The sequence below is a fragment of the Vigna umbellata genome, chromosome 5 (genome assembly GCF_029865625.1).
Source record: "Vigna umbellata cultivar VRB3 chromosome 5, Vumbellata_1.0, whole genome shotgun sequence".
Lineage (NCBI taxonomy): Eukaryota > Viridiplantae > Streptophyta > Magnoliopsida > Fabales > Fabaceae > Vigna > Vigna umbellata.
The window spans coordinates 64,321,974-64,346,102 of record NC_142169.1 but is presented as its reverse complement, the minus strand read 5'-3'; the positions used below and the strand labels follow the sequence as shown (position 1 = coordinate 64,346,102).

The following is a 24,129-nucleotide window of genomic DNA, read 5'->3' as shown; positions in this document are numbered from 1 at the left end:
AATATATATTTTATACTTTGTATGGTTGATCATCTAGTTTTACCTTATTAAAAATATATGAATTACGGAAAAATAGATTTTATCTAAAAATAAAACTCACACCGTACAAAATATTTTAAGAAAACTATTAGCATTATTAGACACAAAACATTTGCTAGCATTTAGGCATATATCAATCAAAAGGCCAAAATATAACTAAATAATGTTAAATTCTTAATATCTGAAATACTATAACAACAACCAGCTTGCATAAAGCAATCATTGATAACAGCACATAATATACGTAGCAATTAGAAAAATATATGAATTAACCACAAGACAACTTGACCTATTACGATACTCCAAGCATCCCCACCCACGTATTCATATATGATGACTCTCAGGCCAAGCAACAACCAACTTCAAACATAGCATGAAATCTACGAATACTAAATTCATAGACATGTCGTAAGGGATTGTTAATTTCCTTAATTAAAGCGAATAATGCGCACTTTTTTGTCTTACAGTGCGCACCTTCTTCTATATATATATGTATATTGTTTCTGTGATGCAGTATCTGTTTCTCAGAGGACACAAGTTTATAAAATGGCTCTTAGATGGCTTCTGCACTCAGCTTGCCATCTTGTGGGGTACCCTACAAAGGAAGAGGAGTGCAAGGAGAATGAAGGGTACCCTAATGGAGAGAGGGTGAAGGGGTTGTGTCCTTGTTCAGGGTTTGAAATGCCACTTCACTATCCGCGCTACACCAGAGAGGAGTATGAGAGCATGGAGGAGTGGAAGGTGGAGTTGCTTCTGAAGCAATATGGATTAAGTTTGAAGGGTAGTGTCGAGGAAAAGAGAGTTTTTGCAATGGGAGCATTCTTGTGGCCATGATCATCATCAAATGTCATTTTTTCTCTGGAAAAATCTGTGGTAGATGTTGGTGATGTAAGTTTTCAAGTTTTGTGTACTTGACCGTGGTATATGATGATGAGGCACGTGAATATATAATAAATTGATAATGCTGTGCTGTGGTAATATGTGTCGTTGTCCATGTACACTTGTATTTGTCGCTGTGTTATGGTTCATGAATATTTGATGGCATATGCTCTTGTTTTTTGGTTGAGGTGGTTGATGGTGATACGTGTCGGTAATGTGGCAGTTTTGTTTCCACGTATAGTGCTGAATAATAACACTTGACATTAATGAATTTTTTTAGTGCCAGTTTCTTAGTAATCAAACATGAAAGAAATGTATCAATGGAGTAATCCTATGATGTTTTCGGCTTAAGAAATTTTTATGAGAAATAATATAATGATACACTTTTACATTCATTTTGACACAAGATATAGAAGTAAAATGGTCTAAAAAATATAAAATTTTGTAGTTTTTCAAAAAAGAAGAGAACAAAAAATAAATAAAGATAGTATGGGATGTAAAAGATTTATGTGTGTCAAAGAATATTTTTCAATTTTTATTACAAAGAATTGTTACTTTCTAATAAAAACACGAATTTTTAAGTATTTTTTAAATATAAATAAATAAAGTAAAAATATATGAATTTTCAAAAAAGAATATTGAAAAAATTGGGTATGTATTTTTTTAATGATATTGTGGCACTATTATATAATCATTAAAACGTACTTTAGAGCCCACAGAAAGTGGTTTAAATTTTTTTATAAGAAAATTACATTACAAATATGCTGAAGTTTGAGTTCTTTTAAAAATGTTTAGGTTTAATATTTTATAACGTTTCGCATATAATTATTTTTTGAAAAAATGATGGCACTGGGTATGTTGGTGTGTAATTTTTAAGGCACTTGTTATCACGAAGCAGATATAAGTGTGACAATTAAATTCTAATACCCAAATATTTGGTAGAAGAAAAAAAATCCAAAAATATTAAAATTAAAATTTATATCTTTCATATTTTGGTTTTTGATAAAATTAGTATTTTTAATTAATTCCTTTTTAAAAAAAATTATTTTAAATATTCAAAAGTTTTATAATTTTTAATTGATTTTTGTGTATTTAATTAGTTGATACAAGTTTTATCTTCCTTATATTACTTACTTATTTTGTTTTATGAGACATTATGATTATAAAAATAATATTGTAATTAATATGAAAGCCTGTATCGTGTCAAACACTTCCTACAATATAAAAAAAATTGATCTTGAACACTTATTTTATTATACATCGAAGTATCATTTGATTGGCTCGAGTTGGAGAACATTGATAAGCACCAAAACTGAACTAGTGAAGAAAATCAATGCTCACAATATTCATTGCACGTACTTTTTTATATCGATTATAAGTAAGAATATGTATAAAAAAATTTCTTATTTATTAAAAAAATGTTTATATTGTTTTAGCTCTAATCAATATAAAAAACTTTATATTATTTACAAAATTATTATCATCACTCTGTATCTTATGGATTAGAACTAATATAATATGTAGTGTTTTTTTTTCACTAGTATTTGAAAAATAATGTATCTTGTGCATGATTCAATTGAAGATTCAAATTTGGTTGGAGTAGTGTGAGGGGTTGATTTAACTAATTATAAGACAAACATGACACGTGGTCACGTATTGAAAAGGTTTTGGCTAGAGAAGCTTCAATATTGAGGATAAAACTATAATTAGTGTCTACATCCACACATTTTTGTAGTCTATTATTGTACCAAAAATATCTCAATAATTGTGGAATGACTACGTGGTGCTAACATACTCATCACTCTCATCAAAATTGCCCGAGACCATTACCGATCAAGTTACATCAATTTCCTTTAAAAAGTTTACTTCTTCTTACATTCACAAATGCATACTACTCTATCTCCTTTTCAAATATTTTATGGTCGAGCAATATAGCTAATTAGTTGTATATCTTGATATGTATTTAATACATATAACTTTTATAATTTAATTGAGAAAAACTATTAACATATATGCCTGTTCAAAATTTATGTTGAATTTTTTCAAAAGAAATATAAGAGAATTTTAACACCAATGAATTAACATCAAAATACACAATATTTAATATAAAAGATCTTAAAACTGATTATGGGTCACGTTATTTATTTTATTTATTTTTATCTAATATAAGACTTGTAAGTTATCTTAAATTTCTGAAAATTTAAAATAATACATGTTATTTTTTAAATATTAATATGAACTATTGATACTATATTTAAATTTTAAATAATTTAATTAAAAAATTATAAAGTTGCTGCTATTTATGTCAAACTAATATTCATATCTTAATACATATAAAAAATAAAAATTCTTTAACATATATTTTGTAACGAACGTATATAGTATCCAAGAAAATCTTTCTTGACAAAAAGAAATATAACTTTCATTTGTAAGTTTTTTTTTCTTAATTTTATGTCTATCAGTGAAACTCAGTTATAAAAAAACATTTTAGAAGATGAAAGAAGAAAAAATTATTTAAATTGCATTTAACCTTAAATCTTAAGTGAGACTATTGAATGTAATACAAACATTTTATGCACATACTTGTAATATTATTTTTAAGTTGTATTAATTTTATTTATACATGCTATCTCAATGGTTTGATCCTTTGGTATTTAAATGAAAAATGTTGGTGAGGAAGAGAGAAATGTCGTTCTCTTTATTACATATAAGCAACGTAGAGAGTTAATTCTTGTGGCTTTTTATTTTTTATTTATTTTCTTTATAGACTGAAAATAAAAGAAAGTGATGGTAGATAAAACACATACCAAACATGTTAAATTTATCTTAATAACTGATAGTAATATCATATACTCCACCGAATGCGCATATGCCAGTTGCCTAGGCAAGTTATTTTAGCTGCTATCCCTTCTAATCTCTTCAAGAAAATTTATATATTCTAATTATCAGAACAAATTAAATAATATGTTATAGTAAAACTATTATTTTTCTTGTTTATCTATCTTATTTTTATTGGTAGTTAGTTTTTTTTTAAAAAAGAAAAAATACATCTAAGACAAAAAGCATGAAACAAGGGTAGTAGAAGATCTGAGGCAGGAGATGTGGTAGCCCTCAAATTATAATTCGTGATAGGGTCCACGAATTTTCAGAATGTACAGAAATTATTGAGTATGCATTGTTGAGAGAAATTAAACGCCAAATCATATTATTTTTTTTCTTTTACCAAGCTTATGAAGAACAGGTGACACCTAGAATCTTCACTTCTTTTCCATTATTTCTTCCTGTTCTTTTTCCGAAGTAGTTATTGTCTCTTTTTATTTTGGTCTATGTTGTTAGCAACTGATGTCAAAATTTGATATTAGGAACATAATTTGAAACTTCCAATAATGTTATGTAATTATGAGGAGTTTTGAAAATTTTCTTGTGTATATCTTTCTGGTGTCCGTACCATCCATAAAATTAAGCCATTTGGCCAAGTTACGTAACAACCCAATAAACCATTATAGCTTTAGGCTTAGTATAAATAGATGAGAACATGAAGTTCATCGTTCACTCCACACCACACAACTACACACCAAGACACAAACTATAGAAGCTCAATTCATCATTCACTTCAAAATCTTCTCCTCAAACTCTCTCACAAATCTTCAACTCTGAGCTTTCTTTTGCAAGAAGGTAGCAGCTATGGATCAAAACCAAAGCAAGTATCAGGTTTTGAGGGAATATTTCAACAATAGACAGTTTTTGAAAAGAACTTTGCAGTTTGTTCTCTCAGTTTCTGTGTTTTCTGTTTTTGTTTGGTACTCTTCTGGCTTTTCCATACACCCTCAGTCCTTCAATGCCTACTTCTCCACGTGCCTTTTCTCCATGTTCACTCACACCCTTGAGAGAAAATACGTGTTCCTCATTTGTAACGGAATCCTTGCATTTGTAGCCAAGATGTCACTCATGAACTCTTCAGATTCGGACTTTGACCAACTTTCCGATCTGTCAGAGACAAAAACAACAGTTTCTGACATGGTGGTTGCTCCTCTGGTCGAAAGTTTTGCGTCCCCAGAGAATGTTTGTCTGGTGGTTGAAGAACAACAGGGGCAAGAGGAATACACTGAAGAAGTTCCAGAAGACGAAGACCAAGAACAAGACACCAAAACCGAAGGAAGAGAAAGTGAAGGTTACATTACTGAAGAGGAGATCAAAGAAGGAGAATCAGATAGCGAGGTTGAGATGGCACTAGATGATGAACTTGCAGAAACAACTACTACAACAAACAATGAAGAGTTATTACATACAGATGAACTGAACAGAAAGTTTGAAGAGTTCATAAGGAAAATGAAAGAAGAGATAAGAATTGAAGCTCAAAGACAGCTTATTGCAGTTTAATTAGTGCATCTATAAAATAAAAGAAGACAAAGAATAAAGTGCTTCAGTCTGTTTCAAATAACTAGAGTTTATTGAAACTTAGTCACTTTTGTTTGCATGTGTAGAACTATTCATTCCATGTTTTCCATCTTTTAAGCTTCTTTCCTTTTCAGTACGAAGAAATTCTGTCATGTCGTTTTTCAATGGTGTTTCGTTCAATCTTAGCCCCATAACCTGATCGTATTTCTATATATGTTCCTCTCGTCTTGTCTTTCTTCTTCTATTTCTCCTTAATTAATTTACAATTTTCGTTTCTTTTAATTCAAACTATCTGAATAATAAGCACATCATCCATACAACTAAATATTGAATATGAACATTCAATATATCTCAACTTGCATTAATAGAAAAAGAGAATGATTTATATACATTCCAAGAATTTTCCACAAAAATACCAATGATTTAACGAAGATTTTGTTTTATGTGAAGGAAATACAGGGAAGACAATAATGTAGAAAAAAAGGCACAAGAATTAATGTGGAAATTTATATTAAAATTGATCAACGATTATACAAAATATAATCTCAATGGTGAAAATTAAAAAGAAAGACAAAGTTCAGGTCAACAGCAGAAATTATAGTTTTTTTTAGCTAGAATAATTAATGAATTTTTTTTGGCATAGTATTGTGAGCAATGCTATTTTCTCAAAAGTTTTCACAAATTTTGCTTCATATTTTTTTATTATTACTGTAAGTGTTGAGAGAACTTTAAGTGAAAATAGTATTACTCTAAAACTATATGAATCCTATAGTTTTGGATAATTGCAAATGAAAATCTGTAAAATATATATATATATATATATATATATATATATATATATATATATATATAATAAAAGTATATATGTGATTGTTAAAATTGAAAATGATATTGCCAAAAAAAAAAATGGAAATGTCTAGATGCTATGACCATGTTACAGTAATTTTTAATAATTTTTTTAATTTCTTAAAATGTGAAGACACTTTATATATGTAGTTAAATAATCAACCAAATTTTAAAATGATATCAAATTAAAATTCGTGGGGATTTGCAGCAGTTAATCCAATCCAATCATTTCTTGTTAGATTCTGCAAATTTCTCTCAATGTAGTAAATACGTAATACAATTTAGCAGTGTGTAATTTTCTTTCCTATTATGCAATTTGTCGAAGTAACAGCCCTTTCGGCCAGAATAGACATGTTTGTCGTTTATTAGTTTTTTATATCAGTATTGTTGTCCATTCTTTTTCGGTCAACAACGTTTCTATTTGGGGAATATTATCTAAGTTTTCGAAGCCATTTTGATCAACAAATGTTTTCATTTCAAAGCTTTAATTGTTTATAGTTTATACAATCCTTTTCTTCAATTTAATAAATTTGTTCTTTCAGTCTTTATAAAGAGAGTCATAATTTACAAGACTAAATATTTAAAGCACTAATTGTAAAAAATTCTTTAATTTAATTTTTCAAGATTGGATTTATTTTCATAAGAATAGTTTTGATTTTTTTTATAACTAAAATTGAGTGAAACTTTAGATATTTTTCCATAAAGAAATATTTTATAATTCCAGCACTTCAAGTCTTCAGAAGGATTAGTGATATTTAGTAATTTGGTGACAAAAGATAATTAACAATATGGTAACCATTAAAATTTTAATTTTTAGGAGACTAAGTTGGTTATTAATATTTTTAAACGATCTGGTAACACCCACAATTTCACAAGATTAAATTGAGATATTTTTTTCTACAAAAAGACTGAAATCCCTTTTAAAAATAAAATGATTTGCTATATTAGTATAATTTTCTAAAACATCCTTAGAATTTTTAATAAATTTATTAATATATTGAAACCCATAATAAATTACAAACAGTATTTTCTATCAGTACAATCAACATATGAAAGAAGTGATAGCCAAGAAAGTAAACAGTGTTATTGTTGATCAAGACCAAATATCATGGACAGGGTCACTATACTCATCCTCTAGCAGGGAGGGACCCTCTTTTGAATATGAGGAGTTGATGGATGGAACGAATCACGTCAAAATATCATGCCAAAACATTTAACTGTTCACTCTTAAAAGGAGAAATCTAGAAAGGTCAGGGACACTTGCATGATGAGGGTGAAGCCATGAAACTTAAGAACACAAAACCAATTATACTTGTTGGCACATGTTCCAACAAATGAAATTATAGAAGCCTGCAACATAATTGCCTATATCATGGATCAGTACAGGAACGATCTTTCACAAAATAACATCTCTGTTGAAAACTTGGTCTGAGAAAAATGACATTTGATTGTAAAAAGACAAATGCACAACTCAAGCCCTGTGTTCATTCATCAATCACTCAAGTGGGTCCAACTATTCAGCCAAGAAGATGGGAGGAAAAATAATAATTGAAGAGAATATGGTCACTACTGGTTCATCATCTGACATACAATTAACTATTAACTAGATCAACTTAAAAAACCTAAGCTCATATTACATTATATCAATTAACAGAAAAAAGATATGAAAACACAAATATTAGGTATTGTCCCGTTGGTTGACAAAGATGATGTTGTTAAGGGATATGGCGTCTCAAGCAGGCAACTGTTCTCAACATTTTCTTCTAATTTTGTAAACTCTACTATTAACAGTTGTAACAGTACCATATTGCGGCATTAACATTTGTCTATTTTTTATCACTACAGCAATAAGATTCTCTTTTGGATGTCAAATTCGAAAATAGTAAGTGCGGCTTTTAGCAATTTCTCTTGGCATAATTAACTTTCTTTGTTGCATTGTACAGGAGAAAACAAAGTTGTAGGCACTAATGCAACAAATAATATCTGAAGAATGTACACGTAGCATAGCTGAAAGTGATTTTGACATTTTCATTTCATCACTTCCTGTGCATGCATTCTTTACTTACTTCTTTTCATTGTATTGTGATGTACATTGGTTGCAAACTTGCAAGTATAAACAACTAAACATCCAAACTAGTTGGCTGGTGAAACTGACATGTTCATGCAGACTCCATCAGCCTCAGGGAGATTTCTAACTTCGTTAAGAATCCTATTAAGTTCTTTCGTCAGTTCTTTACGCACATAGTCAGATCGCTCCTTTGTAATTGATGATTCTTGAAATAAAGTTTCAGCCAGAGACTGATATTCTTGAAACCATTCCCCTCCAACACCTTGATTATTATTATCATCATCAACAAGTAATGAGCATTCCCGCCTCCATCTACCTAAAAAGTACTTATCAGGTAACTGAAAGTAGTTCTTTATTACAAATACACGAAGAGCATGCCTGCATAGTATCCCAGAGGATTCAAATTCCTTGCAAGAACAATGTATCTGATCATCTTCAACCAACCATATTACAAGCCGTTCTCCGTTCATCCTTTTGAAATGCCGCACAATATATGATCCATTGGCCATTTCGGATGCAGCATATTGCATTGCTAGCAACAGCTCTTGCTGCAAGGCATTAAAAGCAAAAGGAGTGAGAATACTCCGCGCATGCTCTTCAATCGGTATGCAAGTTTTGAGCTGAATATATTGAGTCTCCTTAAATACTTGATGTTGAAAACTTGCAGAAATGCCAACCTGCAAGCATAAGAATGACAAGTAGAAGAAAATCATTAGAATGACAAGTCAGCATCTAGGCTAGTGCAAGCATACAAGACAAGATACTTCTCGCAAACATACCTGCTCAAAAAAGCTACGCAAACACGTATGAGCAGAGAAAATCCCTTTCAAAAATGCATCTATAGACTTTGAGTAAGTTATTGTCGCCATTCGAGCCAGAAAGTAACCTCTTACATAGGCTTGTGCCCAGGATGCCCGAACGGTATATAGTAAATCAGCATGTTTATCTGAACCAAGTCCAAACACAGAAATCATCTGGCTCCACTGAAGTTCAAATTCCTCTGTATTCTCAATGTGAAATAAGGCATCGAACTCAGATTTAAATTCTGTATACCGAGAACCCAGAGTAGGAGAAAACCAACAGGGTACCTTGGGTAGAATATTCCATTGAGGGACAACATGTTTAGTTGCTGGAAATTCACTTATAATCGCATCTCTAAGTCCCGGGTCTAGATCAGTTAGAATAGTTTGTGGACATCTTCCTCTCATGAACCTGACAAAAGTCTGTATTGAGGAATAATCACCATAAGAGGAGTTTTACAAAAGAACAAGTAAAATCTTATCTTATACAGAGGATGCTAGTAGTAAACCTGTAATGCCCATGAGAAGGATTGAGGTGTTTCATCCTGCAACAAAACACAACCATAAAAAATAGTTCTACCATAGCTATCAATACCAAACCATACTCCAAAAAGCAATCCATAAGTGACCGATCTATAAGATGTGTCAAAATAAACAACATCGCCAAACATAACATTTGCATTAACTGAGTCGCCATATGACCAAGCTACATTTTCAACCTTATCATTCCCATCCACAGTAAAATCATACACAAACTCATCATCTGCTTCTTTCATAACTTTGCACGCCTCAAGAAGTTCCAAAACATCATTTTCTCTTTTCTCACTGAGCAATGCCTCATTCTCTAGAACAACCTTTTTACGGTTTTGAACAAAGTTCCTCACATCCCTTTCCAAAAAAGGCAGCTGCCCCCCTTGAATCCCCTTTTCCTGCTCCAGCATTTTCACTATCCGATGAATTGGAAACCCTGCCTTGGAGAGCAAGAGTATACGCTCTTGATCAGCCTCATGAATTTTACGATACGCGGGCAAAAGACGCACTTGATCATCTTCCAAAAGTTCATGATTGTGCACATTACTAAACTGCACAACAAACCACTGGGAAACCCCTTCTACAACCTCCTTGGATAGGTACATCTTTGCATCACATCCACACCTCACTGATTTCCTATCTCTATGGTGTTCTCCATTAGGCTTCTTCTTCACCGGGGCAAAGCCGGAGCGGTAGCAAACGAAGTCTCGCTTGTAAATCCCCAACTGCGGGCTAATTCTAGACCTTTCCTTCCTAATAGAGAACCCATTCTTCCTGGCAAAGTTGCCATAATACTCAAAAGCATCATCATCACTCTTAAAAACCATTCCAACATAAGGAGTAATCATAGCCCCGGACGATGCTTTCTCTTCCTTCACCATTTCAGGTGCCGCAGAACCCTCTTCAGAATCACCCTCATATGTAATATAACACTTCCAATCTCCACAAGGACATTGTTGCCTCCGAACACATAGGTTTTTAGAAGGTATGGACGTCATTTGAATGGAGTGTCGTAATTAGTAGTTTCAAACCTTGAAGAGACCCAGAAACATTTAGTGTTAAAAAACAAACCAAAAACCTTAACATGAGCAGAAAATGAAGAAAATCGAAGAATGGGCAAGGTAAATAAAAAAAAGAAGATTTATTTTCTTATACCGAAAAATTCCCAAAGCAGATATTGAAATTGACAAGATAAAGAGGTTTTAGGCTGACAGAAAGAGAAGCTTGAAAATATTTGTCCCAAGGGAAATGGAAAACTTGGTTGAACGCAAAGACATATGTTTTAAGAAAATTAATGAAAGCGACATACCTCAGAGTGAGGAGTGCAGAGAGCTTAAACCCTTGTTCTCTGGTTCATCGTGTTCCCAACACCTGTTATTGTTTTTTGACAATGCCGAGAATTCCACCAAAAGGAAAATAAATTCAATTTGGGATTTTCATTTTGAGCTAGTTTGTTTATTGGTTATTGGGCCTCCACAATAAGAAGGATTTTAAGGCCTCGGCCCACAGAGCGTTTTGAGGTGATACAATAAAATTCAATTTTGTCAAAAGGAAAATAAAGGTAGTAACATCATTCCGACCTTCAATCAAAATTGAAATTTCATCTCTTTACATGCTGCATTTATATTGACGATTAGAAGTGGCAAGAACTATTGAGATTAAATGTATGTTTCAATTAAAAAAAACAACACTTGTTAACTAGTATCTATGTTGTATCTAAGTCTTGTTTAGTGCTAAATTGTTTGTTTGGGAGTTAAGACAACGGATTGATATACGCTGCTGATTAAATTTTAATTTAGAAGTTGCTCAAAAGGGAGGAAAAAGTGTTGCTCTTTTGGGATAATGTGATAGAATTTCTCAAGGGTGCAAAACAGATATCAAGTTCCTTTCTGGATAAGTTGATGTATAAGATGCAACTTTCTCTGGTTCTCATTCTTGTGCCTATGGGTTGTAATGTCCTTATGTGTGCATCTTTTAGAACCTCTTGCTGTGGTTCTTATGGACCAAAAAGGATGTTATGGCATAAAGTTTTATATGCATTGTAAAGTAATTTTACCTCCTGAGATAAAAAGTCAGATTACTGTTTTTTTTTTCAGGTTTGAAAATTACTAGGGATTAGGTTATACAAGTGATGCCACCGACTGTAGAAGATTAAAGAAACAATATTCTCTATGCATAGTCAGTTCAAATGCATTTATTGGTTAAAAAGTTACTGATGAAGTTATCAAACAGGACCATCTGTAATTACATTAAAGTGTAAAAAATCAGTTGTTGGTATATTATATTCTCGTGTGTTAATCTGCAGTTATTGCTCTTTTAGTCTGCTAGATTTTTGTGACTCTGTTAGGGGTGGAGCAAACAGTATATATGAATAGCATGTGGGTGCTTGGGCTCTCATCCAATTCAGTAGGGACAAACCCAGGCTACCATCAATTCAGTCACTAAAGGGAAGGAGAATAAAGGTAAGTGGGCACATTATGATACGCATGAGCAAAGTAAATGACAAACACCATTTATTTGCTACGCATACTTCTTACCAACCACACAAAACAATTCACATATTTTCATTTATTAACTTCAGAATCTAGGGAAGTTGATCCTAACGTAGACATGTTCCTGGTTTTGACACAAATGTGGCACACATTTGCATTGGAAAATTATGTCCCTTACACAATGCATACATGAAGCATAAAATATCTTTGGATGGATATCAATTTTCCAAAATGTATCTGTAAGTATCATCTATATTATACATTTTAGATCAAGACATCTTAAATATAGGTTTTATAATATTAGTATGCTTGGTTTATAGTAGTTTAACTGAAGCCGTTTGGACTTATTTTCATACAAATACTTGGCTTGTTTGGTTTAGACACTTTCAAACTCAAATTTGCAATAAAACACATATAGCTCATGAAAATCATGACACACATCTTTTCCAGAACTATACTCTTGTTTATTTTCGTTCTTGTTGTTGCAACAAATTTAAGCACATTGGATAAACAAAACACTCATTTCAGTAGCTATTCGATGACAAAGATCATGACATATTATACTCGAACACAGATTTTATTCACTTGAAAGTTTCTAAGCCCATCTAAACTAAGTCTGAAATTGGTACGACCTTCATTCACTAATAAATGTTTGAGCCTCATGAATATGTTCTGCCCTTCCTGCTACATAATCCAATATTCCTTCACCCACCTTTTCACCATGATCTTCAGTCGAGAGTTTTGAAATGCCTCCGAAGGCTATTATTGCTACCAAGAAGAAAGTAGTGGAAGCGAACAAAGGCCAAAAGTATGCCAGAATGGTGAGAAAGTGTGGAGCAGCATACAACAGCAAAGAGAAGGATAATAAAACGAGTATTGTTATGGTTATGTGATGTCTATATTGTTTAAGCTTTTCTGATACATCCATACCAGAGAAAGAGGAGAAAAGATGGGAAAGGAGGGTGAAGAAAAAGAGGTTGGTGGAGAGGGATGGTGTGTTGTGGTTATGTATCCTATAACAAGTTTAGTGTTGGCAAGCATTATATATCTGAAGAGATTCTACTTTGGAAATAATGGTCTCAATGATTTTCAAAAGTTTGCTTGACCCATTTGCCATTTCTTTTCTAAATGATACATACTTTTCCTAAACTCTCCTCCATTAATAAGTGGACTTAAATAGATAGAGTAAAAATTCACATTCTATCTTGAATATTATATTTGGTTTCTATCCAACTATCATGGTTAAGTTGACAATACACTTTGAACCGGTAAAAATGGTCTGAATTTGATTTTTCACATAACATACATATCTAAGATATAGAAAAAACCTACAAGGAGGCTAAGTCTCAAATTGAAGATTAGTTCTGCAAAATAACGCTGAAGAATTAATTATTAGAAATTCAAGTATAAGTTTACGTGTCACGGAAAATAAAAAGATAAAACATTATATAAAGGTGAAATAAAAATAAAAAAGTAGAACATTATATAAAGATGAAGACTCGTTAATCTATAAAATTTTGGATAAATAGTGATATCAATATGATATATAAGACTCGTATCTCACCAGTGTTTATATCTATCCAGACCCAATAATAAGATCAGCTTAACTTTGAAACGAGAGAAGGAGGAGGGTATTATTCTACAATCAAATCCATTTACATAGTGATGACTCTAATGGACGGCCAGGGCGGGGGAAAGGGATAAGCCTTTCAATAATTGTTCTAAAGAAGAATTTGAGAAGGGCACATTAGTCACTAGAATAAGGTGATCAAATGCTTTTGGTATAGATTCTTTGTTAAATGCCTGATGGGTCGGTTTGTGGGTCCTTTTTCGAAGTGGATGCTTTTAATTGGGATGAAGATTACCAATATCTTCTTATTCTTCTCTTTGGTGATGTATATCAAAGAACATACATATTATATTAATCCATGAACAATTGAGAATCATTGATATTTGTATAGTTTACTTCAAATGAGATTTATGCACTAATGCTGTGATAATATGGAAAAGACTGAACAAAATAAAATGTATGTTAAAGACTTTTGATTGAGAAGATAGGCATCTGAGTTTGTGAGTTTAAGGTAAGGGGTAACCTTCAACCTCAGAGGAGATGAAAATTGTGACTAAGTTTGAGGTAGGACGTAATCTTCAACCTTATGAATCAGACAACGACAAGAGGTAAAAGTCAATCAACAATAAATCGTAAGCATTTTTTTTTACTTATGTTGTGTGGGTCAGTGGGTGTTTGAAATTTTGTTAATGTTGTTCTGTTGGAAAGAACCCTAAGCCCACCGAAGATTAATTTGCTTTGATTACACGTAATCTCTCAGTCCATTCATCAAACTTGGGTTTAATATCGTTATCGTTGCATCATGCAGAAGTGGACATTCAAGGATGATTCAGAAAGTAAAAATGGGCTCAAATCAGCAAAAGCCCAATTCTTGATGAATTTTTCTACCTTTCAATGCAGTTTCTAGATTTAATAATAATAATAGCAGTTGCATCAGTTTCTAGATTTAATAACAATAATAGAAGTTGCACGTGTTTCTTGTAGGGTCTCTTCAAAAATAAAAGAAATTCAAAAGTAGTGAAATTTATATAAAAGATTTGATATTATTTCCAATTCAAAATTTACAGAAGTAATTTTTAATGGATTTTTCATTTTTTAATAATAATACTTCAATAATTTCAGATAATAAATTTATCGATTTTCCTTTTGCTCAAAATTTTATACTCAACATATGATCTTCTATCATAACTCGTTTCACTTATTTATGTGTTTCTATTCATTAATATAAGGAAAACATTTTAAACAAAAAAAAAACATCTCTCTTAATTAACTGGGAAATTTATATGTATAAATATTTAACATCGAATAAAAAAATACCTGTAATTCCAATTGATTAAGACATTTTTTCGTTATGAATTTCTCTCATTTTACTAAACCATATACTAATTATGAACCTCTCATTGTTAACTTTGTATAGAAGAATATGTAATGTTGTGTGTTAATTGACACCCTTTAATTTTCACTGAAGGAAAATGTAGCAGCATCTGAATAATACTTGATGATAAGATAAAAACGTCCCTTTCTATAACTACCATTATATATATCTCACATATTATAGCGATAATAAATATAGCTAAAAGTTCAATACGTTATATAACAACCACTTTATTATTAGCCAGAATTGAACATACATTCTAAAGTTTATAATAATTCTTAAACACTGTTCAACTTATTAGAGTACACCATCCTGTTATCTGCTCAAACATTTATAAAACAAATAAATAAATAAATAAATAAATATATATATATATATATATATATAATTACAAGCCTTAAAAAGCATTTTTGTCCTATAGCTAGTTTTCCAACTCTATAAAATTTAAAATAAACCATGTCTACTTCTAAATTATTAGCATTTTTTTTACTGAAAAGGTTATATTTACATTTGAGCAATCTCAACAGCTAATTAATTCTCACGAATTCTTAAATTATGTTGTTAGTTGAAATTATTTTATACTTTGATTTCATAAAGTGGTTTTTTAGAGACCTAAAACAATTGGTAGTAAAAAAAATAGAGATTTATTTTCTAAGGCTTGGTTAAAGATAAAATATTGATACTGCAAACCTACCAATTGAAACCAACAAAAAACATATGGCATTAAGTGAACCACAACAACTATAGGAACCCTGTTCTTTCACATCATTATCCCACCCTTTTTAGCAACACACGAATTCAACCCTCTTAATCTTCCATTTTTGTTCATTGGGCTTTCATTGTGTCGCCCTTGGTTGTTGGTGAAGCCCTACATTTGTTGTCTCCATCCAAACAAAAACCACAAAAAATAAAAACTAAAACACAATATATATATATATATATATATATATATATATATATATATATATATATATTTGCCTTTCACATGGTGTGCAGAGGAACCGTATTTTTTTTTCTTTTTTTTACTTCACTTAATTATTATACTTTTAAGCTAAGATGAGAGCTTCTCTGAATATTAATCCAAATTCATTTATTCTTCGAAGCCACTTTAATTACTTGGTCGCTTTCAGACTCATACTCTTAATTCAAATCGCAGTCTTTTCTCAATGACTTTGATTTCACCAAGTAAAACAAAACTGATCTCAGAACGGTTTTAGCGCTGAAGCAATATAATAGTCTAAAGTGATATCCTTCGCTTGACACAGATATCACAGGATACGACAACTTCAACACATTACTCACTCTCACAATACAGCATTCATATTTCTGTTCATATCTCCTATACAATTATTAGAAACATACAATATAAATAACACGTAAATTCAACCCGAATTTTCAATAATTTGATTGAGGAGGTTTGCAACTATTTATATACTATAAATTTGTTTTATTTTTAGTTGATAGCTAGACTTCCAACACACCTCTTCAAACTAAGACGTAAGACTAGACATTAATAGATGATTCGATAATGGTCCAATAGTAAGTGGAACAATATCCAACAAACAATCGTTAGGATAACCTGACTCTAACACTGTGAGAACTTTAAACCTAATTCAATCATACAAAATCGTAAGATAAGATTTGTATCTACTCGTATACTCTAAATTCTGAGGACTTCCAACATTGATATGATGCTCTGTTTTTATTCAAATATTTGAGACCGAAGCAAAATGTGTCAGCAGAGAAAGAATAGAAAGAAGGATTGATAGGAAATCAAATTGCAACACCAACTAATGCAGCACTTGGTATTCACCGATATGATTGAACCTGAAGGTTACTGATCACTGGTGAATATGGTTATTCATTGCCGACAATAACGTGCTCAATTGCCACTGGTCCACTTCTCCTGCTGGCTGTAATCTACCCTTTCCAATTCCCAATAGTAACTTCATCAACCTTGCTTTTAAACTTTAAATCAAGTACATACTAAAAACTTTCGTACGCATCATCATTTTCACATATAATTCTCTCAAGTAACAAGCAAAACTTTGTCCAGTATAGAATGGTGAAAGTTTTCACTGTCACTTCTCATAAACCTCTACAGTAAATTCGTCAACTTTTATAACAGTTATTTGAAGAATTGTAGCTTGATATATACTTAACCATCTATGTTGTGGGTAAAGATAAGATGAAGTTATAATATTTCAGTTAACTAATACTGTAAGATGGAGTTATACTTAATCCTTCTACCATAGTTAACCCATAAAACATAATAGGAAAACAGAAAGAAGGTAACCGTTGCTGTCAAGCTAGAATTAAGGAGAAGCTAAAGTAGAAGCAGGCTTGTGCATTTCATTTGTCAAGTTTAGTTTGCTTCAGTGCAGGGTAAGCTCATTCCTCGCTTTGCGGTCAATTGATTTCTTATACGAATACACTTTTTTATCTTTTTCCTTCTCTCATTATTATTATTCTTATTATATTATTATTATTATGTGTCATCCTTTTAAAATCATCTTTTGTTGTTGTTGTTTTAGGATTAAACCTCAAGCAGAGTGCACTTGTCAGCATAGGTAAGAAAAGCAAAGCACACAAAAGAATTATAAATAGGCAGTGAGCAAGTCTCATTTTTTGTTGAAGAAAGGGTATACGTGTGAGGCTTTGGGCGCAGCAGAAAGAAGAGAATGGTAGCTAGCGAAGAGGTATACTGTGGGGAAGAACTTCCTCTTGTCCAACCAGATCCTGTCAGGTTACAGATTGATCGTTTCAAAAACCAGCTAACAGGTTCATATCATAAATCTCAGAGTGTTGTGTGCGTGTGTGTGTGTGTATATATATATATATCACTTTATCTGCTTCGCCATTACTCCTCTTAACTTAGTTTTTCATAGTCTTATCATCTTCCTGTATGCAAAAAACCAGAGGGAATGACTGTTATGTGTGTGTGTTTGAACTATAGCAGACCATGATTTGGATAATTCTCATCATCTACTTAAACAAAAGAGATAAAACCAAGTGTTTATGTTTTACGTGATATACTCATTAAAGAGAATGCTATGCAAAAGCTTTTAAACACTTCTTTATTACTTAGATCACTGTCTATAAACTTTTAATGCAATGGCTAATTTTCACCTGAAAAAATAAATTTACAGTTTAAGTTATAATTAATCATTTAATGCACCTCCAGTTTTCAATAGGTTAAAATAATTTCTCAATATGTTTGTACAGAATTGTTTGTAGGACATAATATACTAATCTTTCATAAGACACTGTTTTGCTAGAGTCATATGTATATAGATCACAAAACTTTAAGAATTGAACTAAAATAACTTGGATAAAGTAAATTTGGTACGTGTTGTACAGTTAGATGGCATAAGTTTATTTTATTTTGTATGAGAAATTTTATCTATGTTTTTCTTCTACTTTAAATATTCATTGAAAAATTTATCCACGATACATATGTAGATAAAGTTGACATTCAAAACTGATTTTAATTATGAATAAATTTGATTGAATTGCTATGTGTGTGAAAAGTTATTTTCTTATATTGAGCATAGATATAAACAGACGCATAATACAAATTAGTTTGACTTATAATTTTCTCAAAAATGAATTTTCTAAAATAATAATGTAGTATTAAGGTGGAATGTTCAAGATATTAAACCGCTTTTATATCGTTGAATTAGATTTAAAGTTTATTTATTAACATAATATTAAAATCATAAGTTAGAGTTTATCTTAACAAAATTTATTTTTGATGAATATATTGTTTCATTCATTATTGGATTTTTATTTGACCATTTATTAATGTTTAGTCTCATATGAAATATGTAAATACTTGACATCAATGAGATGTATTAGGATCTTACATCAACTAAAGATAAGACAACTTTATAGTACATAATTAAACAAAAACTTTATCAACATCTACTTTTTATTTACCTCTCTTTATATAAGTATATGTCTGTGAATAACATTTTACTGAACGTAGAAGTAATAAAATGTAGCTTTCACGTTAAGAGAGTTAAAACTAAATTTAGAACGAAAGCACAACACATGCAGGACATTAAAGAGGTTGGGTATGTTTTTGGAAATAATGGCAAGAGGTTGAATGCATGTTGAGACAAGCAAAAGCTTTATTACTTTTTTAAGTTTAACATATACACACGTTCACACCCTCCAAGCTGGAGTTTTGGTTTCTCCATGCTTAAACAAACTCAAACTTAAACTTTTAACTAAACTATTCAAAATGCATTTTATATCTTCAAAACTAAGAACACGTTAAGTTTTACTACAACTTTTATTCTTCATTTCTTATTTAATTAAGTATATATTATACAAATTATGCATTATTTACACTGTTTTCTTATTCTCAAAGTTTCTTTTCAAGATGATGACACAATGCTACTTCAATATTTTCTTCTGTTCATAATTTCGAAAAAAATAAGGTCAAAATAGTTATTAGTAAGAGACAAAATATATATATATATATATATATATATATATATATATATATATATATATATATAAATTAAAAGAATAAAAAAAACTTTTAGACCATAATCCTATAACAAATGAGATTAGTTTGTTATCTTAAAAATCATACTAAGGGTATTTTGTAATTAAATAATAATATAAATTAGCATTAAACTATATAATTAAACATAAAAAAAACACTATCTTCTATGTCTTCAAATGATTCGACACGTTTTTTTTAATCTCAAAATAATTGATATTTTAGAATTTCAAAGTGTGATTAGTGTTATAACTACCATAATAAAGGAGATAAGTAAAAACTGTAATATAATTTTTCTAAAATTCATATGCATAACCTTAAGCACTTAAAGATATAGAAAATAAAGAATGTTATCAAGCCAAATTTCTTATTATTACCAACACTTTGTCCTATACTAGAAATTAGCTACGGATATTTTCTGACAAACCAGAATTTGTGTGACAAATTCAATTCTTACAAGTGACTTGAGACCTGTTCTAAAAGTTCTCTTTTAACTTTTTTGACAGTGCTCTTATCTACTTGAACCACAATGTTAACCTAATTTGAAATTTAATTATGTCTCGACAAAATCTTAAAAAATTATAAGCAAATATGTACTTTACATCTCTACTGTTTTTACAAGATTGGGCAATTACGATAATTTGCTTTCTAAAAGTTAGGAGAATTTCTTCATTTGAAACTTTATCTTCTTTTGTTCTCTTAGTTTATGAACATTGTGGTTGAATAGTTTCATTATAGTATTAATGTCTTGAAATACGACTCTTAAAAAATTACTAACAAGGGAATAATAAATATTAAGATATAGAAAAAGTTTCACATTTTGAATAAAACGAGAGATATGAACCTGAGTTTATATACATATAAGATATCTTCTGTTAATAAAAAATTTGTTGGAATGATATAAAAAACAAATATGTGAATTTAGAGTGAACAATATCTTATCAATACGTGTATTGACCTATATGAAAGAATAGAGACTAATCAATAAATCTGGAGTTTTAAAATTGAAGACAACAATTTAAAATAGGATGTTGAAATTAAGCCCACTATAATAACGTAATTTTTTTTTATAGTAAATCACGTTAAACATGCATTTGGAAAATACAAAGAAGTAGATTAATACAAATCTGTCTTCCAAATAGAGAAGGCAATCTAAAAGAGAAAAAACATTGAGATTGGGAGCCACAAGTCTAAAATTTACATTTGTTAGATTCCGTTACCGTTGAAACTATTTAAAAAGTTTAATATTGATAGAAGTTATGTAACTAAGTTTCATTGTCTGCTAATTATAATGTCTCAAGAAAACAAAGAATAAATTATTATAATTAATTTCTTTTTTATCTTTTTTATTTAAATCTGTGTTTCATCTATAAAATTATGCAGAAAAGGCCAAGGAACTAGCAACTTGTCAAAGTGAAATCAAGGTCTTGAAGGCAACTGAAGCTAAAAAGGACAAGGCCATAGAAGAGGTATCAATTTGTTAATTTTATAATAATTATTTTAAAATGATAGCTAGCATGATTTCTGATTAGTTGATCGTGTCAAAATCTTTAGGCATATTGATATACAGTTTAGTTTTTTACGTTATTGATTCATTCAGATAATTAGCCATTCTCAGTCTTCATTGAACTGATTCAGTTGCACTACAGATTTATTTGTTTATAACAAGATATAGAAATTTCTCAGTCACTAAACAATGGCTGCAATTATTATTATTTAATTGCAGCTGAGAAATGAAGTGAGTAAGCTGGAAGAGAGACTTAGACTTACACAGGATCATCTTAAACACAAGGTACTAATATCACTTGAAACTAATTGGAACCGTGTCAAACAGTGGTAAATTCTAAAAATGCATATGCCTCAATTTTATGCAGAAGCTAGAAATCAAGAAACTGACAGAGGAAAAGAAGGATGCATTGGCAGCACAATATGCTGCAGAAGCCACTCTTAGAAGGTTACACGCAGATCAAAAGGAAGATGATTTTGTTCCTCTTGAAAGTGTCATTACTCCTCTTGAGGCTGAGATTAAGATGTTTAGGAATGAGGTTGTAATAATGCAATTTCCACCAAAGAGGCTCTTAAAAGGAGTGGATTCTAACATTCATTTTGCATTCAGATTGCAGCTCTCCAAGAAGATAAGAAAGCGTTGGAACGGCTCACAAAGTCAAAAGAGGCAGCGTTGCTTGAAGCAGAGAAGATTTTAAGAACTGCACTGGAGAGAGTTTTAATAGTTGAGGAAGTTCAGAATGAAAATTTTGACTTGAAGAGACAGATTGAGATCTGCCAGGCATACTTTTATGATTCAATTATAACATGTAGTTTCTGTAGTAAGTGTAAGTATTTGGCTAAATTACAAACTTCCATGAGCAGGAGGAGAACAAAATCTTAGAGAAAACGCATCGCCAAAAGATTTTGGAAGTTGAAAAACTTAGCCAAACCATCCATGAACTTGAGGAGGTCATCTTATCCAGTGGAGTCAATGCTAATGCTGTTCGAGATTATCAGAGACAAATTTCTGAATTGCAGGTAGACAATTCTTATGGCAGATGCCGTTTTGAACACGATGCTTTCTTCATTGTGGTTGATCCTTTTAGTGACATAATTTAACACACATTTTCAGGAGGAGAAGAGGACACTGGAGAGGGAACTAGCAAGAGTAAAAGTTTCAGCCAATAGAGTTGCAACAGTTGTGGCAAATGAGTGGAAGGACGAGAATGACAAGGTCATGCCTGTCAAACAATGGTTGGAAGAGAGAAGGATAATGCAGGTATATTTTCCCATAAGAATCTTCTTTGGAGCTCATATGGTTCTGCCTATTCAATCCAAAAATACTACTACATCTATTAGTGACACAGCTTTTCCTTCAGTAAATCCAAGACTACGATGAATAAGAAAATAATTAAAAAGGTCCGAAGTTCAATCAAGAAAAAGAAAATTTCAACTCCTAACTGTACCTTAAAATGTTGAAGAACGCGACTCAAATAGGATTTTTGTTGTAAGTTTTGGTCATTGAGTGAGAAAAAGAGTTTTACAATCAAGAATGTCCATGCACATGCAGGCAGAGATGCAACGCTTGAAAGAAAAGCTGGCTATATCAGAGAGAACGGCGAAGGCGGAGTCACAATTGAAGGTAACTTTTTCCTTTCATGAATGCGTGCAGATAGAGTTTTTAGTGATAACTAATGTTATCTGGTATTCTTTTCAGGATAAACTGAAGCTGAGGTTAAAAACACTAGAAGAAGGCTTAAAGCATTTCTCAAATAGTTCAAATTCTGGGTCTGCAAAAGCAGAAAAGTCTAACATCTTAAGCTTCCTAACGACCAATGGTGGACTGAGAAACAGATCCACATCACAGCCAAGGGGATCTACTGCTGGAAGCTCTTTGTTCCCAAAGACAAATGTAAAAAGCAACATCGACAGTGTTACTGCGAGCCTATTACCGAGCAGCATTCTAAGAAAGAAATGTGGTTCTGCAGAAAACATGTTGAAGAAAGGAATATGGGCATCAAGAAATAAAGTTGTTGACAGTGATGAAAAAGAAAATAAGATGCAGGTGAATGCAGGAATAAATTCAAATAAACGCAGCGATGAAAGAGAAGCAGCACAGATTAAAACCGCAGTTGAAGATGATGAAGACTCTAAAAGCAATAGCTGTAATGATTTAGGCACCAATGACGTGGTCTCAGGTTTTCTATATGATAAGCTTCAAAAAGAGGTCATCAATTTGAGGAAGTCTTGTGAAATTAAAGAGAGTAGTTTGCAAACCAAAGAAGAAGAAATAAAGGTACTAGTAATAGCCATGCCCACAACCCTACCCTTATTATTTTAGAACTGAAGATAAGAAATATGCTTCTGTTTTCAGATGCTCACAAAGAAAGTCGATGCACTGACAAAGGCTATGGAAATAGAGTGGAAGAAAACGAAAAGGGAAGCAGCTGCTAGAGACAAGGAGGCTGCTTCAATAAAATCAGATGATAACAGGAAAATCAGACGTTCAAACTCCTCCAGAAGGTTCTGTAACTTTATCCTTTTCAATGACCAAAACCTGCATCTGTTCTTTGACAAATTTACTGATACTATCCCTTAACATTTTCATAAAAATACTGCAGGATGCTGAAAGATCATTGAAGAGCCTTTACTTAGGGAAACTGAAGGCAACTTATTAATCAATGGCATCTTTGTGATTTTTCTTTATAAATAAAAAAACAAATATATTTAGTGAGGTAGTATGTTGAAATAAAGTTCCACTGGGGAAGGCTGACTCTGTACATACTGCATACACTAAATTTAAATGGCATCCTATGTGTTGTTGTCATGAGTATTGCATACATACTACTCACGTTTGTCAAATGTACCTTTAGAGATGAAAATCATGAACACGAGGAAAATAATTGAGTTACATTTCTGCATTGTGTATCAGAAAACTTATTTGCCAAAGATGGTCATAAAGCAATTATTCTTGAATCCTGAATGATTTTGAGAATCATTCTAAAATATATGAAAACTTAGTGCACGAACGAGTATCTCACTTATAAATCAGCATTTAAGGATATATCTAAAAATCAGTAAGCAGAAGCAGATTATGTACTATCATATAATAAATTAATATAGTGGATAA

The 24,129-nt window shown here is 31.3% G+C and overlaps 4 protein-coding genes across 4 annotated transcripts; 3 read left to right on the top strand and 1 right to left on the bottom strand.

The window, feature by feature from the left end:
* The first annotated feature begins 418 nt into the window (after positions 1–418).
* LOC124839449 (uncharacterized) lies at positions 419–1,189 on the top strand. Its single transcript, XM_047315276.2, has one exon. The coding sequence runs from the start codon at positions 484–486 to the stop codon at positions 871–873; it is 390 nt and encodes a 129-aa protein (XP_047171232.2). The 5' UTR covers positions 419–483; the 3' UTR covers positions 874–1,189.
* A 3,295-nt stretch (positions 1,190–4,484) lies between these two features.
* Positions 4,485–5,530, top strand: LOC124839447 (uncharacterized). The gene has a single exon (XM_047315274.2). It carries the CDS (start codon positions 4,603–4,605, stop codon positions 5,296–5,298), a length of 696 nt encoding a protein of 231 aa, XP_047171230.1. The 5' UTR covers positions 4,485–4,602; the 3' UTR covers positions 5,299–5,530.
* Positions 5,531–8,055: 2,525 nt separating this feature from the next.
* Positions 8,056–11,010, bottom strand: FRS10 (FAR1-related sequence 10). Its single transcript, XM_047315254.2, has 4 exons — positions 10,871–11,010; positions 9,540–10,592; positions 9,010–9,453; positions 8,056–8,907 (listed from the first exon to the last, which is right to left on the bottom strand). The coding sequence occupies exons 2-4, from the start codon at positions 10,557–10,559 to the stop codon at positions 8,296–8,298; spliced, it is 2,076 nt and encodes a 691-aa protein (XP_047171210.1). The 5' UTR covers positions 10,560–10,592; positions 10,871–11,010; the 3' UTR covers positions 8,056–8,295.
* A 6,569-nt stretch (positions 11,011–17,579) lies between these two features.
* MAP70-5 (microtubule-associated proteins 70-5) lies at positions 17,580–23,829 on the top strand. Its single transcript, XM_047315282.2, has 11 exons — positions 17,580–17,779; positions 20,895–20,980; positions 21,238–21,303; positions 21,386–21,556; positions 21,628–21,798; positions 21,882–22,037; positions 22,132–22,278; positions 22,570–22,641; positions 22,717–23,295; positions 23,374–23,522; positions 23,621–23,829. Exons 1-11 carry the CDS (start codon positions 17,680–17,682, stop codon positions 23,637–23,639), a joined length of 1,716 nt encoding a protein of 571 aa, XP_047171238.1. The 5' UTR covers positions 17,580–17,679; the 3' UTR covers positions 23,640–23,829.
* Positions 23,830–24,129: the final 300 nt, after the last annotated feature.

Excerpts from the sequence above, each read along its gene's own strand:
- LOC124839449 (XM_047315276.2), top strand. The coding sequence starts at position 484 with ATGCGCACTTTTTTGTCTTACAGTGCGCACCTTCTTCTATATATATAT.
- LOC124839447 (XM_047315274.2), top strand. The coding sequence starts at position 4,603 with ATGGATCAAAACCAAAGCAAGTATCAGGTTTTGAGGGAATATTTCAAC.
- FRS10 (XM_047315254.2), bottom strand. The coding sequence starts at position 10,559 with ATGACGTCCATACCTTCTAAAAACCTATGTGTTCGGAGGCAACAATGT. Across the intron at positions 9,454-9,539 it reads CCTTCTCATGGGCATTACAG|ACTTTTGTCAGGTTCATGAG; the intron begins GTTTACTACTAG and ends TCCTCAATACAG. Across the intron at positions 8,908-9,009 it reads TGCGTAGCTTTTTTGAGCAG|GTTGGCATTTCTGCAAGTTT; the intron begins GTATGTTTGCGA and ends TTATGCTTGCAG.
- MAP70-5 (XM_047315282.2), top strand. The coding sequence starts at position 17,680 with ATGGTAGCTAGCGAAGAGGTATACTGTGGGGAAGAACTTCCTCTTGTC. Across the intron at positions 20,981-21,237 it reads AGGACAAGGCCATAGAAGAG|CTGAGAAATGAAGTGAGTAA; the intron begins GTATCAATTTGT and ends ATTTAATTGCAG. Across the intron at positions 22,038-22,131 it reads GACAAATTTCTGAATTGCAG|GAGGAGAAGAGGACACTGGA; the intron begins GTAGACAATTCT and ends ACACATTTTCAG.